The sequence below is a fragment of the Atta cephalotes genome (assembly GCF_000143395.1).
Source record: "Atta cephalotes unplaced genomic scaffold scaffold00030, whole genome shotgun sequence".
Taxonomy (NCBI): Eukaryota; Metazoa; Arthropoda; class Insecta; order Hymenoptera; family Formicidae; genus Atta; species Atta cephalotes.
In genome coordinates, this window is record NW_012130094.1 from 268,284 (window position 1) to 286,685 (window position 18,402).

Genomic DNA, 18,402 nt, shown 5'->3' on the forward strand with positions numbered 1-18,402 from the left:
GTAAACGGTTAAACGTTTAAGTTAACCGTTTAAACGTTTTAACGTTTTTTAAACTTTTTAATTTTAAGTTTACGTTAGTAGTTAGTAGTATACTCTCTACTACTACTATATATATATATATATATATATATATATATATATATATATATGAACCTCTTATTTGCTAACGATTATATATACTATTGATTATTTGTAACAAAACTTTTTATGTATATTTATTAAACTTTTGTTAAAATATGAAGAAAATTTGGGAAATGTAGATAATATTTTCAAATTAATGAGATCACTTAATGATAGCAAAGCAGTGAGGGAATGATTCGTAGGAGCAAGAGAAATAATTTATTGCTGCAGATATCAGTAAGCGGGTGGAAGAAGCTCATAGTATAGATTAAGCTAGACTTCTTTTTCTTTCTCTCATGTATATGTACATGTGCCGCAACTGGGCCACGTGGCATGTACAGCGAGATAATACTTTGATCGCGATTCATGTCGAATCGTGCATCTTATATATCCAAGCTACCGTTTGATCATTTAATTAACCTTGATGATCTTACGTAGAGATCTGGCGAGGAAGCAGAAACACTATTATCTCAATACAGTAAATTTTGTTTAAGCTATTTTGGTGTTTTTATGTAAAATGTTTTAGAAAAATATGTATTATTATGTGAATATTATAATTTATATCAAATTAATCACAGAATGTCACTTTCTTTTAGTTAATTTTTCTGTATCATTCTGAATGTGACGCATTAGTATTCTTAATTTTCTATATATATATTTTCTATATATATATGTTATACTTTTCGTGTAAAATATATTTATATAAGAATCATGCATCTACACCGTGTTCTTACGTATTTTACGTATATGCTAATTTCCAATATCAATGGTTCACGCTCGATGTTTATTTCTGTGCATCAGCAAAACAGTAAGTTGCGATAACTGTGCAAATGTAAAATGCTCATCCAGAGAACGAAAAGGATAACGAAATTATGGCTGTCATCATGGCATGTCAAATCATGGCATAAATTTAGATGACAATTTGCCACTATTCTTTGCACTTTATATCACCTTGCTTAACCAAAGTCGTGATAATAATTCCGCTGAAAGTAAAAAGAAATGAAACATAACTCCGCAAATTGAAATATAAGAGATAAGAATTTTGTTGTCTAAAAAATATATCTTGTAACTTCTAATGTTTTACGTATTGTTTGCAAAGTTTTTGCATTACCTTGCAATTTTTGACAGCATATTACAACTGACGCGCTCGGAAATTGAGAATTTTTATTATGCATACAAGCATAAATTGTCCACCTGCATCAGCCAAAGGCTGGGTGTGTCGCTTCCTATTATGATGAATTCTTTTTATGATCAACATCAATAATTTTTATTCTGATTCCATTTTGACAGTTAGAAAAGTAGAAATACACGAGGAAATCATTTATCATCTACAATCTGTTCAACTGATCACTCGGATCATTGACTTTAAACACTGAGACTTGAAGTCGCATGATTCATCATCTCTCGTATAAATATTTCTTGACTAGTATAGCACATGTTATACTGTTTTAGTGTGATGGCGTAAGATTTGGCAACGGTCATCTGATAGATGGAATTTTCACGGAACCGACTTTGGAACCGGGTTATAATTTGGTGGCAGTGGTCCCACGTGGCGCCTTGGCACTGAACGTGACCGAACTCCGTCGCACGCAAAATTATCTTGGTAAGAGAAATGGGAATTTATGACTATTGATGAAGATAAATTAAGATAGCTGAACTATTTCTGAACTTTTATTACTAGTTAAACCTTGCACAATATAAGTTAAGCGCGTAAGATTCGCATATGTTTATGTAAATGGATATAAGTATACAGCAATGTATGTATTTTATGTTTTGGAATCTAATATTTTTAATGATTATGGTTATCTAATAATGTATTCTAATACTTCTATTTTCTAAAGTCATAACATTATAAAAAGTATACAATTTTTATTATACAAAAAAATATACAACGGAAGCTGACAATAATTACTTTATTACAAAATATAAATTGATGTCGATGCATATACAACTTTGTGTATTTTGCAATGTAAATTGAACATTACATGATCAGGACGTGACTAACGATTCTTTTTACTGGCGTTTAGATACTATCAACGCTAACATTAATTACACGATTGGCGCCAGGAATAATTCAGCGGTATTGCTTTGGATTTCGTGGAAATCGCAGGCAACCGGTTGCAAGGAATGCATTTCCACCTACCATGATTTCTCACTGTTTATGCACAGTTTACGGTAACTCGTTATACAGCGTGGTTAAATAGCGATCGCACCCGATGATTAAGATCATCGTCGTCCCGTAAATTATTACATTGCAAAAATTAAATTACGGCCGGCATTCTGCGAGATAAAAAAATAATGTGATTTAAGAGAATAAAAATGTTATTTATTTCAATAAAACTATCATATTATTTTACTAAGGCTTATATAACATTTACATCAAATGACAATTAAAAAAAAAGTCAAAAAAATTTAAGATTTATTGGAAACAATTTCAATTATTAAAACAGCGATGTCCATTTAATTATCTGAGTACAGTTATGTGCATCAGACATCACAGTTTTTTTTAATTTATTAAGACCCAGTTTTTCATTATCTGATTAACTTGTGGTTAAGCTTAACCTGATGTTTCGCTCAATGAACTTTATTCATGACATCATCATAGATGAAGTTCATTGGATAAAATATCAGGTTAAATCTAACCACAAGTTAATCAGATAATGAAAAACTGGATCTACTATCTAAGATAGTAATTTTCTTATAAAACAAAATATATTAAAAATTTCATAATTAATAGTTATGATTTATGACTTTATGAAAATCAATTGATTTTTTCTTCTTTGGAGAATACCGCGTTTTTTTAAAGATTATTGCATTAATGTCTTATATAATTTGTATTGCTGTGCAATTTAACGAGCGTTATTTTGAATTTGCATTATATATATATATATATATATATATATATATATATCTAATTTATTATATAAAACTTATATTATATAATTCTTGAAGATTGCCTTTAAAAAAATATTAAATTATGATATTAATAGAATATTATATTGAAAATTACAAAATATTTGCAATGGCACATAATTAATTGTAAACTATTCTTTTTATTAATTAATTTAGAAGATATATATTTTATCAGTTTTTTTTAAATCAAAAAAAAGATTTAAAAAATTATAATTATTAAATAAAACCGATAATAAATAATATTAAATTAGAAATAAAAAATAAAAGCTATTAATTATAAAAGATTAATAGTAACAATAGTAACAATAGAAATAAAAAAGTATAATTGAATATATAATAAAATTTTCAAAATGTTTACAGCATCAAATAATTTTAAAATAATATTTAAAGTAATGTTTAGAATGTTATTTTTTAACAAATTTAGCGGTGATATATTATTTGAAATTTGATTAAAAATTAAGTTTCAATTACATGTAAAGGTAATCATCATTGTGTCGCCTGCGATGCCTTTCGAATTCATTCATCGCTCACCAGAAGCAATGTAATGATTACCTTTCACAGAATGCGAATAACAGATCGTAATCAGTGTACCTATGCAACGATGGCATCATCGACAAGCTCAAATGAATTGCTAGCTTGCGATCATTAATATAACAACAATACTATCGGAACTTTTATTATCGCCGACATGATCATGCTTCTTATTATCCTCACTTAATCTGTGAAAATGAATAGTTCGAAAGAAAGCAATAAAAACTTACTTCTCATGAAATGAACTCTAATCTTTAAGTATTCAGAGAATATAAAAACATAAATAAACATAAAATTATAAAAATTAGTTAGTTAATACACACACACACACACACACACACACACACACACACACACACACGCGCGCGCGCGCGCGCGCGCATACGTATATTATTATATCATATGAGACATTATAAAGCATTATTATAATGTCTATTATAAATGCATTTTTTTTTCAGGAGAAAGAAAAAACTTATTTTCTTAAAAACTTACTTTAAAAATTTTCTACAAAAAATTATCATAACACTAAAGCAATCAATCTTTATAAAAATGTATAATTAAGTAATTTTAATTTTTTAAAAATATTGTTAAAGTTGTTAACATTTCAAAACATTGCAAATCCAAATAAAATACAAATTGCACAGTGGACAATTACAACTTTTTAAGTTACACTACCTACTTATTTTTTTCTTTGCTTGTATTACTTTTCGCACTAAATATTAATATGTGACAGAACAACATTTACAACCTTGATACAATAAGAATACATTTTCACATTATTACAATGTTCTATCAGGTACTCCTTGTATATTATATATATATATGTATAATGTTTCTAATAAATTAGAATTTTTATAAGGGAATAATAGCAATTAAGGCTATATTTAATTTATTTCTAATATTATATTTATAAGGGAATTGCATTTAAATTAATTTAGAAAGCAATAATAATTAAAATAGACGCACTCTTTCAAACTTTAAAATACAAACAAAGATAACATAAAACAAAGATAATGAGAATCAGCGCGTTTAAAACGGCATAAGTTATTAGGTACAGATTGATTTAAAAATTAGAAGGTAAATTCTTCATCTCTGCAGAATGCATTTCTGTCAGCTTTAATGCATTTGTTTCTTGCGAAATATGTAACATAATGTAATCTTATCTTTCGCGAAGCTGTAAATGGAACGAGAATCGCTCACTAAATTAGATGCACCGGCCCGTGCCATGTGGATTACATAAATCGCGCGCGACTGTAAATTAGCTCATAAACGACTGCTATTGTGCGCCCATGTCTCGTTTAAATGATCATGATTGCCAGCTTTAGCGTGATCCGTGTCAATCGACGTGTCGAAGAGCATCGTCACTATATCGTTTATATATAATAATAAGTAGTTTACTCGCAAATAAATACAGTCATCATAATTTTCTTTTATTTTTAATTAAATCAATATGTTTCTGATATACATGATAGATATAGTTGTAATAAAAATATATGTTTAAATATGTATAGATATATACTTACTTTACAAAGATAATTAATAACGGTGACTATTTTTTTAAACAAATTAAAATAATTATTTTACTATATATAATTGTAAGAAATATATAATAAAATATAATAATAAATTTGCAGCAATTAGATTGCAAGATGGCAGTTATTTATTAAACGGGAACAATTTTATCAATTGGTCTGGCGAATACAAAGGAGCTGGAACTACATTTGTTTACCGTCGTCAAAGTTCTCAGAATTTGGAAAGCTTTTCTGCCGCAGGTCCATTACAGGAATCCATAGATATCATGGTAAAATAATATGATAAACGTTAATCTAAATAATATAATTTTTTCATGTTGTTCAAAGAAAATCAACATTTATTACAAATTGTAATTTCACAATATATTATAATAAATATATACACAAATATATAATTAATTGCAAATGCATATTTTTATATGTATGATAATTATTTGTATACAACGAAGTTTATAAAAGTGATATTTATACAATAAAAATACCCAATTATTATGTACTATGCTCCATATCTTATGAAATATTTTGTATCCTTCAACCAAATTATGGGTATTGTTATAACACAATCGTAACAATGGGGGCTAGAATAGCAATTGTTGCATGCTAGCAATCGTGGGCGTTAATGAGTTCAACCGAGTTCCATTTAACCCTTTCACTGCTGATTTCTCGCTACAATTGTCATATAAGTCATATAGGTTCTATGTTTAATAATGTTAAATTGTGTATTCTTTCACTTTTAGTTATAATACTAAAATTCAATAATTACAAAAAAGCATTTAATAATAATTTAATAATTAAGAAATTATTTTAAAATAGATTTTAAAAATAATTAAGATTTATGTAGAATAATAATCTATATATAATCTAGATATAATCTAATTTTTGTTGTTTCGTAGGTTTTATACCAAGAACCAAATCCTGGTATTGTTTATCGATATCGGATTCCTGGAAATACAAATTTATCGAGAAGCAATCATTTGTCGCATAATGCAGGTATTATTTCATTATAATAGCATATATTTGAAAAATTATAATAATTTAAAATATCAAGTTTGCTGATTTTTAAATTTCTTGTAACAGAAAATAGAGAACTATTGTTTATTATTTTATTTATATAATTTTTAGATTCACTTTATTTAAAAAGACAATTTGACACTTTACTTAAACAGACAAAAATTGATGTTATAAAGTTACTTATTAAAAATGATAGATATTGCATGTTAAACATACATAACAAATTATTAAAAATTTAAAAAATTTTTTGATTATAGTTTCCAATAAAGGCGTTGAGCATAGTTTACAAAATAAAAGGTAGGAAATTTTTCGATAAATTAACATATATTAATTTATCTGAAAATAAAATAAAAGAAAAGGTGTTATTATAACACTTCAGTTACATTTTACATTTTAAAATAACTTTGTTAATAATCAATATTTAAGTTTAGAACTTGACAATTATATTTGTTAAAATGTTATTGAATCGATTCTGAATTCAAACAACGAAATTACATTACGAAATATTTATTACTTTGGACACTATTAATAAAAATGTGGCGACATTGCATAATGACTCGAAGAAAAATATGGGTGATAATGTGATCTTCCATAAAAATAGTCTTCAAAATTAGTTTCGTTTAGAAAATTTATTTGGTTACAAAATTAACAAAAAAGTAAAAAACATTTAAAAATGTATACAAATAAATGTATATACATTCACACAACTGCATATAGCTGCAGTATTAAAAATAGTACACGTAATATAAAGTATAGATTAGACAATAGAACTACAATTAATTATCAAATAATTATTTTAAAAGCCTCAAAAAAAAGATTATGAGTCATGAAACAATATCCATAAAGGGCCACATTAGCAAAATGCTATACTATTGTTTAAATTTGCATAATTCAAAATATATACAGTCATATAAAATGTTAAGTAGCAAACAATACACTTAAAAATATATATATTCATGTAATAATACGCTCAAGTTTAAAAATTAGTAGGGGAAGTAGTAATTAAATGTTAAAATGTACCTCAGAAACGTTTACTTTCAAAATACTTGAAAGTAACAAATTCATTATAATAAGTGTTGGCTATTGATTATTGGTATATTAGTGTCATGGTTCAACGAGCTATTGAACAAATAATTCCTAATATAAGTAATCACCAGATTATTAGTAATCTACATTACTGTAGTAATCGCTAGAATTCGTCACTTAATTGCAGAGATATTAAAAAGGACCATCAATATCTACATTAGCTATAATATCACTTTCTCCTTTATATATTATTAGATAATTTGTACCGAATACAACACATGTACCAAATGATGTTAGAAAACAGCAAATATTGAGTAAAAAAAAATGATTCAATTGTGAAAGTACATATTTTTTAATATAATTAACATTTATAATATGTAAAGTGTAACACGAATTCTGTTCATCTTTATCTTAGAATTTAACTTAGAATTTATGTTTTAAAACACATTATTTGTTTACTTACTCATAAATTATGCTATTTTAACACTAAGAAATATTGAATATTAACTTAACACAAAGTCTTTAAATAACATATTACGTTAAATTAATACTCGAATATGTTATAATATTAAAATTAAAAAGTTCAACACAAACGATTAATAAAAATTTAAGCCGACCGTTTCCAATACAAATGCACAATGTTTTTTTTACCGTGCAGGTATAATCTATCTTTTGATGATAAGCATCATGTTTACAATTTCATATCTGTAGCAGTTAAATAACCACAAAAAATCTAATTTTAGATTCGAGAATGGATCAGCGATAAGTAATGTAACATCGCCACCGTATTTACCACGACGTTATAGGAAAAGAAAATTCATCTGGAAAGCAATTGGTCACGGGGAATGTAGCAAATCATGTGGTGGAGGTAAATGAGAATTAACTGATAATTAATTTGTTTCATAATAAATTATGTGGAGATCTGCGAATACAAAGAGTTTCTATATGTTACATAAGGTGTACAGATATTCAAACACGTGTGTATTAAAGAGCACACACAGCAGCCAGTACCGGAAAAGAGATGTCATGGGATAGAAAAGTTGCATGAAATTCTCAGATGTAATACCATACCATGTCCTCCTAGGTAAACTTGATTTTATATTCCATACGAAAGAATATAATTCTTATATCGAATATTACTTACGTTTATATTACATATATATTAAAATGTTATTGCTATTAACAAATAAATAAATATATTTTTTAATGTTGCACAAATCTGATTATTTAAAAATATTTTTTTTTTTCTATATCTTTTAAAAATAGAAACATTAAAAACTGTATTTTCAAAGGTGGCGAGGCGGACCATGGAGTGATTGTTCTACTTCTTGCGGTACTGGGATTCGTACACGGGAACTCGAGTGTGTACAGGAAGTAAAAACGTCGTTAACGATGAGAATTGCTGATGGTGCCTGTACAGAACCGAGAAATCTTCCGATAAGCGAAGTGTGCGAAATGCCAGCGTGTGAGGAGATTAGGCAAACGTCGACGCAGACGTCTCCTCAATCATTGACTCCACGATGGATCGTGGGTGTTTGGTCTCAGGTAATTTTGTTCACGCAGACACATATACTTAAAATTAATCAATTTAATTGATTTATTATATATAAAAGAGGTAAAGAAATAAAATGTACGATATATCAAATGAAATTTGATATTTAGATATTAAATTTCATTAATAGAGCGATATTATGTTGAATAAAACAGTCTACTCCTAATTGCCATAAATTTTAACCGAAAACGTTTCAAATGATATCAATTGAATGTCTTTAAATGGATTTTCGCTGATAAAAAATAATTTCTAAAAAGAATCTTTTTAATTCTTCTGTTAGTAATTATTAATGTATTTCAATGATTGCAATTTTCAATAATTATTTAAACGATTGTAATTTTTTATTTTATTTGTTATAAAGTGTTCCGTGTCCTGTGGCTTAGGAAAAAGAACGAGGGTTGTAACTTGTGCTACTGAAGATACTCCATGTGACCTCTCAGAAAAACCTGAGACAAATGAAACATGTAACTCAGGATCATGTCCGGTGAAATCAACATCATTAAACATTGTTTCTGCGAAGCTTCAGAGCCCGCAGTGGTTATTCACTGAGTGGTCTGAACAAGTGAGTCTTTACCACTTGCAAATTCAATAAGAAAAAAATAGTTCTAATAAAAAATCATATAATTAATTTTTATTTTTGATAATAATAATTTATTAATGAAGGAGGGCACTGACAAAAAATATAATAATCATAATTTTCAAGTTATTGTATTATCTAAAATATTACATTTAAAATTATGGAAATTAAAAAATTTTCATATTGATTTTATCAATTTATAATTATCGACTGTAGTGTTCGGCAGAATGTGGAACTGGTGTTCAAACTAGGAGAATTCTTTGCGAAACAAGCTCTAACGAAGAACATTGCGATGAATCGAGTCGACCTGAGACTTCCAGAGATTGTTCGAGTAATAGAACTTGCAGCGGTCAGTGGTTCACAGGACCGTGGACGGAGGTTAAACTTAAATATAATTTTCTATATAAAAATTTATAAAATTTTTAAATATTAAAGTAAAAAGTAGTATCACAAAGATTATAATAATTATTAATAAATTTATGTGTTGATATATGAGTTGTGTATATACATTATGTTACGTATTATTATGAGAATTTGAAAAGATATTTATAATTATATTTGCTCTACTATGTATACAATTATCTCAATGTAATAATATTTTTATTTTAATTAATATCGAAAATAATTTTATATTTTTATAGTGTTCTTCAAGTTGTGATGTAGGTGAACAAATAAGAGACGTTGTATGTGTTACAACTCTTCGAGGCTCTCTACGTGTTGTGTTAGATATGAATTGTCCTGCGAACAAACCAGAGAATAGAAAATCATGCAGAGAGCGTACCTGCAACTCTGATTGGTTTACATCAGATTGGACGCCGGTAAATATTTATTTTGTTATATTAAAATGTTATCTTAAAATTAAAATTTCAAAGACTACATAGAACTTAACAAATTGTACTTACTTCCAAAAATCGATTTGCAGTGTTCGCGATCTTGTGGTAAAGGCATTCAGAAACGCGAAACCCGATGTCTGAATTCAGATGGTCAATTACCTGAATCATATCAGCTTCATTGCCGAGAGGAGGATCGACCAGTATCTCGAAGGATATGCAATGATTATCCTTGCAGAGATGATTTACACGCGCTTGAAAATTCTCACAAGATTCTTCAAGTTCAGGACGATCCTGAGATAACGAATGGTTAAGCAAATTTTGAAGTTTAAAATATCGAAAATTTAGTAAATATTATACGTTGTTAAATTTATATTGTTAATATTTTACAATTTCTGTCATATACAAAATCTACGCAGAATGTTTTACTAAATATCCAAAAATTTAGCTATATATGTATATATATATATATAAAATTGCAGATCTAAAGATAACTTTGTTGTATTATCAAAATAATTATATAGGGTACTTAAACTAGTTGTTAGAATATTAAAACTTTTTGCAATATTGCTCATCATGCTTGAGTTTTGTACATAATTATTTCGATGATCCAACAAAATTATTTTCAGATCTATGTATCTATCAAAATTTTTAAAGATTCTTCCATTAAAAACGTATTCTTTTCATATACAAAGTAATCCTTTATATAAAAAATTATATATAAAATAGTATTTTTATGTTTCATTAATATTTTATTTATTTTAGGTGTCGAAGATAATCCAGTTTGTAAAGACAATATGGCTAACTGCAATTTAGTCACGCAAGCACGGCTATGCTCTTATCAATTTTATAAAGAATCTTGCTGTCTGTCGTGTTCTCGAGGCAAGCAGGATTTTGAATAGAAATCTCCCCGACAATCATGCTCATTATGACTTTTTAATAAAAAAAAACTGCCTTTAGTAGTTTCCTGTTAGTATATATCGCTAATTAAAACTTTATTTTTGTCGCCTATTGGTACAAATAATTTTTAATAATTAATAGATGAAATTTTTATATGTTTTTTATGTATAGAGATGTAGATATGCATGCTGCAGAGCAATTTAATATGAAACTCATGATTTCATCAATAACTTTATGTATAAGCAAGATATTTGATAAAGAAACAGAAGAGACTGAGATCGCATATTACGGTTATTGTGCAATTGTCGGTTTGTTGTAATGATCTGATGCAGCAATTAAATCCGCATTGTTCTTGCATAATCATAAATATATATTAAGCATTAATAAATATTACGCTTTTTCAATTTCTTATTGTTTACTTACTTTCTATTCCTCTGCTTTTTTTTTATTTCAACACTTTGATTTAGTACAAGAAATTTTATGCAAAAACATACTGTATATTATTATTCAACAATGAACTATTTACATTCTCTCTAAAATACCTATTTACTATTATTCTCTATTAACAAAATAAATTATATGTATATACAAATAAAAAAGTTTTTTAAACTAGATGAGACGTTGTATCATGGAAACAAGACGATTTCCAGATATTGAATATTGAACTTATAAATCTTTGATTAATTCTATAAATTTTTGATTAATCTGCTGCTGGTTCAAGAATTATCTTCACTTTCTTCTGCGTTGTTTGTACTATTGTCGTGATTTTTGTACGCTGAGAAAAATGCCAAGGCTTTCATCAGCTGGTAGCTTTTGCTGATAGGTATATTACTGTCGTACAAGTTCTTTGAAGATTTACAGTCTACATAGAACCACCAGTTGCATTTTAAAATTGTTTGATCGAACAACGTTGATTCTGGACATAGGAAACTCTTCATAATTAGACCATCATCTGTTAGTGCGCAAACATGGAAAACCTAATCACACAAAAATTGATTTCAAGAATTTTCGAAACAGCAGAAATGAGTATTAAATAAAATTAATTAAATTCTTTTTTAAGATTGCTTTAATGTAATGTAGTTTTTAAAAGCCTCACCATACATCCCAAGTCTTCGTCGGCATAAAGACCCGGAAAATGCTTTTGATCGCCACAATAAAAGCTCGTATCTGGCAAATCGACGCGACTCGCGAAATTATCATCAAAATTTTTGTCATAACCAACAGGATAGTATTCTCGCGGCGCATTCATCACTTTGGTAGCTCCGGAATTGTATTTACTATAAATAGAAAAGTTCAAGTTTTTTTTTCAATAATTTTTAATAATTAACCATATACAATTGTCTTTTATGGAAAAATCTTTTATGGAAAAATGATTCTGCTGAAAGATCTAAAATTTTGTTGAATACAGATTTGAAAATAATTTTGTTTGCTGTCAAAATAATTATATTTAAAATAAATAAATTTAAAAAATATCGTGATTATGCTGCATAAAATTTTGATATTCTAATAATCAATTTGAATGTTCAATAAAGTTATTTTGATGTCCAATAAAATTATTTTCCAGTATCCAGAGAACTTTTGTTTTTCCAGCAAAATCGTTCATTCTGTATACTTTATACGCAAAATATATTTCATTTTTTATAAAATAAAAATCTGTATTTTTTTTTCAAATTAATCACATTCTTGTTTATAGGATTTATTAAATAAGAAAATTGAAAGTATTAATTACAAATAATTTACCTTTTAAGAGGTGGAAGTGTGGATGTTGTAGTAGTACTAGTAGTACTAGTGAGTCCCTGTTGTTTTTTAAGAAGTTGTTGCTGTCTCAGAAGAATTGCTGCTTCCAAAGCTTCTAGAGTAATATTACTTGCTTCTGCGAGAGCCTTTAATGAAGTTTCCATTCCTTGAATGGGAGCCAAGGAAGGTAAATTGTTGGGTAATTGTATAGATTGTCGTTTCTCGTTTTGTTGAAGGCTAGTATCAGTTGCAGAAAGAGGATGCAATGAGAGCAGTGTCATTTCGTTCACTGAAGCAGCCATTTCGTCGCTCGGCAAAGGTAGCTACAAAAATAGTAATAATATTTAAACTCATAATCTCCAAATATATCTACAGATACACATATGACTTAAAATATATTACAACATTTTATTACTTTATAAGAATCAAAGTTTTCGACAAGATATACATCATTTAAAATTGTTATAGTTTATTTCAACTGCTGCAATAACTATAATAATAAACAAAATAAGAATATATACATTATAAATATATATTAAATAATATATATTTATAATGTAGAGTTTTAATAAAGTTATTGTTATTAAATACAGTTATACTTGTGTGAAATCATCTTTTGATACTTCGTTATCCGAGTCCTGTAACAAAGTGTCGCTACCACTGATTCTGTTTGTCAATTTTGCTGATGATTGCGGCATCGCAATGAAAGGTGGCAAGCCAGCGTTTGATGATATTGAATTAGCCGTTACTTTTGATGATGGAAGAGCTTCGGCTTCGACCATACCAACTGGTGGAATTGCAGCGATAATAGGTAGTTTTGGTATCGCTCCCGCCACTGCTATTATTTGTGGCTGCAGAGAACCGAAAAATTATTTAAATTACAGAGACGAACAAATACAAAGTGCTACATATTGTCAATATTATCAAGATTTAATCAAGTATTAATTCTCAAAGAATTTTTTTAGAATATTCAAATACCTATACAGCTAAAAATATATACATATGTTTGACATAGTAACGGAATCCTAAGGAGAAAACAAATTAGTGACAAGGAGAAAAAAAAATTAGTAGGGAATTGGCTAAAAATTTTGATTATTATTAGCAAGTCGGTGTAATAATGTTACCAATATGCTTGTTTGAGTAGTAGCTAGATAGTAAATCTAGCAGTATTAACCTGCAGTTTCTAACAAATTTCTAATTGGCTAAAAACAAAATTTATCGCGTAAAATGAGGAATAAAACTTATTCTTAAATTGTTCTTATAATAGTATTGAAGTCTTAAATCTTATTAATAACAATATTTTATAATAATGTCAGATTATTATATATTATCCATTAACGTATTCATCAGATGTTCGAAAATAGTAATATTGTAAATGATGAAAGATAAACAAATTATGTTTTGATTTTTCCAATTATTTAATCTTTTCTTATTTTTATTTATTTTTTAAAAATATTATTAGATATTTTTTGAATTCCATAATTTTAAACGTTCCGTCTAATCTCCAGTCCAATTTTTTTTTGTAACTAAAAAATGATAATCAGGATATTTTAAGTTTTACTGAGTAAAAACTAGCTATTATATTATTAAATTTGCTGTTGTTTAAAAAATTTTGCACTTGAAACGAGATAAATATAAATTCTAGTTGAAAAAAGTATTGAAAAGAGAGAAAGCGAAGATTCTGAATAAAAAAATGCAAATGAAAACAAATCTATTTACGAATTACTTTTGATCTGACTAGTTTTAGCAGCTGACCAATTTTTTACCTAATCAAGATTTCTTGGCCAATTACTCAATTTACTTACAATTACTAAAATAATTACTGTTCAGTAAACTAAAAAAGTAAAAACTAGCTAGTTGATTTTTCCCGGATATTTTTCTACTTGGATTATTATTCAAAGTTTTAAAAATAATATTAATTGAATTGACATTAGAGCAATATTAAATACATTTAGATGACACTAAAATTGATCACCATAACCAGTTGATCCTTCTTGTTTTCTACTGCCATAATCTGTTGTCGTTGTGCGAGCATTTGCTGTTGCTGTTGTTTCTGCTGTTGTTGCATCTTTTGTTGCTGCATTTGTTGTTGTCGCATAGCTTCCTGCTGTTGCAGACGTTGTTGTTTTAACATCTGTATCGCCAATGCCTCCTGTTGTATTCTCTGCTGCTGCTTCATCTTATTTTCTTGATGAATTCGTTGGTGATGCTGGCGCAGCATTTCTTGCTGCATCGCTGGTGCCGTTTTAAGAGCTGTTGCGTTCACTACAAGTTTTTGACGTTCAGGTTGCTGGGTCATCGGTCTAACTGTTCCAATAGGCAACGGCTTAAAGGGCGGTACTACTTGGCGATTATTTACCGATCCTGCACGGATGTCATCCCGATTGCTTGCCTAAAAAAATATTAGATATGTGTTTAATGTAAAATAAGAAAAGAATTTTTTAAATATCTCTTAAACCTAATTTTTATAAACGCTAACTCTAATAATTTAAAGCATATTTTGAAATATAAACTACACTTTGTGGAAAGTTGCACATTCATTCGTGTGTTGCCTGAAGAAATGTTAGTAAAATCGTAATCTAGACTTATACTTCATATAAATTCATGGTATATGTGATATGAATGCTGCCGGAGCGACATTCACGCACCAGTTGCGGCAAGGCCGATATAGGCAGTTCATGTAATTTAGATTTTCTTGCAATATAGAAAAACCGATCTATCTTGTTCGATCTCCAACCTACATACTTCTTTTGAGGTGAATAAAGCATCAATATATCATAGTCGCTTCGATAATCCTCTTTATATTAAATCCTCTAAACACAATTGGTAAAGTGGCCAGCAAATATTATATTTCGCATACAATCACAAAGTTAATGTAAATAATGATATAATAAATGCAGTAAGATTCTTACATAAGTGTAATTTATTAAAAAATTGTAATTATTTGATATAAAATTTTTAATTAGATTGCATATATAACGATTAAAATTTTGCGATAAGGATTAAAATTTCTCTGAGTGAAATATCAGCTGTGAAGTAATGTACTATGTGTTTAGATGAGTTCTTCTTTGGTAAAGCGGCTGCGAAATGAAAAGTTAGTAACGATATTGTAGAATATACTACTATTAGGGTACTTGAACATTATCTGGATAATCTTATGATTATCATTGATCGTATATTCCGCAAAGCTAGATCAAGAGGCTGCATCCTGAATAGATGCAATTAGATTGCACACTGTAGAATGGTCAAAGCGGATCTCCAAAGGGGATATCGCCAGCATGAATAACGATTGAGTGAACGCTTTCACGCTGATTCTCGTCTGCATTGAACTTTCCATGAGTTGATTGGAGTAGTTACCGTTTATATTCTGATGCATTTATCACCATACAGGATGTTCAGTCCGAAAGTATAACGTAAGTGATCGTGTTATGGTTAATGTTGGTATAAAGAGCTTCGGGGCAGAAAGGAAAGTAGAAAATACAACAAATAAATGCGAAATAAATGATAAGCGAAAGTAAAATCGTCATCCCATTCAATTTATTTGAACGATCACATATTTTATTGTATAAATACTGTACATATATACAAGTAATATATACATATAAATATCTATATATATATATATATATATATATATATATATGTGTATGTATATATATGCACACATGTATGTATACATATTGTATAACATACATTATAATTGTGTACAATTGGTATTTTGATATTCTGAATATTTTACGTAAACGAGCATGAACTGAATAGATTGAATTCCTTTAGAAATTTTTACTTACTACATTTAAAGGAGTAAATGCAACTCCATTAATTTTATTCGCTTGAACGCTCCTTCTTTTTCCACTTTCCAAATTGGAGAGTGATTGACTAAAGCCTAGTTCGTCTCCAATGGAAAATCCTATAAATAAGAAAAATTGAATTTAAAAAATTGAATTTTATTAATTATGAATTTTATTGAATTTTATTAATAGATGCATATGCAAACTGAAAAACTTAAATCTTTTAAAATAATATTGTGAGAAGGAAGAGCAATAGACGGCGATTTATTTACAAAGAGGAGAAGACAGCATTATTGTAGAAAGCTTGCTAAATGTGTTAAGAGAATAAAGACGCATATAATAAAGCATAGATATACAAGTAGTCAGTTAATATATGTATAGAAATCGCAGATTTTTCAACACTATTTCTAATGCACCAATTTCTCTTTCTATTATTTTATTTGTATGATTATATTTATAATTATGTCTAATATAATTTGGCAGAGTTTTATACATTTTTTTCTACAACGTATTTATTTTTGTTATATTGAAATTTGTATATTATAAACTATAGATTCTTTTTCGAAATCTCTCTATTATTGTATCTTTATTTACACCACAATCTATGTCAATCAACACTAACATATGTATAATTACTCAAATGAAACGTTAGTAAATTGACGGCTTTTGAACTCGGTAGATATTGTGCAAAAAGAAGTTGCATCATTTTAACTCTTATAACCGCTCATTTTTTATGTCGACATTTGATCCTCATTTACATAAATAAAAATTGTATCTTTGTGGTGAAAAGGTCTTCTTTTACGAAGATGTATGATGAATATTTAGTTCATAACCAGGTCAAGGCGATGAATAAATCATCATCGATATATAAGTGCGTCTTTAGAAATGCGAAACCACGACATCGGTCAAAGGGTAGCATCCAATGCGATGAGTTGCATTCGCAGGTTAAGCTATTACGTATTATACACATATAAATCATACTTATTTCATAATAATCCTGTTAATAATAACGCTGTTGCAATTTGCGAAATTAAAGCAGTATTAATTTATATCAGTCAGTATTCTTTGTGAGTAATTTATTAAGATTAAATTAATTTAAATTAATTACATGGTAAGGAATTAAATCATAAGATGTTTTCGATAATTAATGATACAAATTAATACAAAAACAATGAAGTAAAACTGAATATTTTACTACGTCAAATAACATAAAAAGTAATAAATACAGAAAGTAGAAAATTGTAAATAAGATTGTAGATATTTGATTTAATAATTGCTTTGACTTGCTGTCAAGTTATGACATCACAATTTTTATATTACTTAAATGTATTTGTCATATCCTCTCCAAAAAGAACTTTATGTAATAATCGCACGCGATTGGATGCATTTTCCGGCAGTGACATCGCAAACGCGTCTATCAACACACACGCAAATAGGCCAAAATTTTATAACACTCAAGTCTTTATTTCTCATTTGTTTAAAGAGAATGTATACGTAATAAATATCTAATATAAACATAAATCTGTAGAAACATAATTTCTTAACAAAAAGAATGGTTAAAGCATGTTACATATAATTAGAAATCACTGGATATATTTGCATTTATTACACAAAAAAAATGTTTCACAAGCTGTAAAAGATGGATATTTCTGAACAAAGTTCATTTTACATACAAATGTTTATTTAATTCATTATTAAGTGATATGAATCTTAATTCGTTCTTGAGAAATTTTTATAGCAATTTCTCTAAACAAAACGATCAGTATATATATATATATATATATATATATATATATATATATATATATATATATATATATATATATATATATATAATATATATATATAGTAATAATATATATATATTAATTTAAATTTAAAA

The 18,402-nt window shown here is 27.7% G+C and overlaps 1 protein-coding gene and 1 pseudogene across 1 annotated transcript in view; one reads left to right on the plus strand and one right to left on the minus strand.

Moving 5' to 3' along the window:
- LOC105620904 overlaps positions 1 to 11,399 on the plus strand; it is a 67,453-nt pseudogene extending 56,054 nt beyond the window's left edge.
- A 69-nt stretch (positions 11,400 to 11,468) lies between these two features.
- The window catches only part of LOC105620833, a 16,307-nt gene continuing 9,373 nt past the window's right edge, over positions 11,469 to 18,402 (minus strand). The window contains exons 3-8 of the mRNA XM_012202310.1: positions 16,521 to 16,639; positions 14,705 to 15,121; positions 13,329 to 13,580; positions 12,733 to 13,052; positions 12,089 to 12,269; positions 11,469 to 11,969 (exon numbers count right to left, since the gene is read on the minus strand). Coding sequence (XP_012057700.1) covers positions 11,709 to 11,969; positions 12,089 to 12,269; positions 12,733 to 13,052; positions 13,329 to 13,580; positions 14,705 to 15,121; positions 16,521 to 16,639 — 1,550 coding nt within the window. The 3' untranslated portion in view covers positions 11,469 to 11,708. The remainder of the gene's footprint in view (positions 11,970 to 12,088; positions 12,270 to 12,732; positions 13,053 to 13,328; positions 13,581 to 14,704; positions 15,122 to 16,520; positions 16,640 to 18,402) is intronic.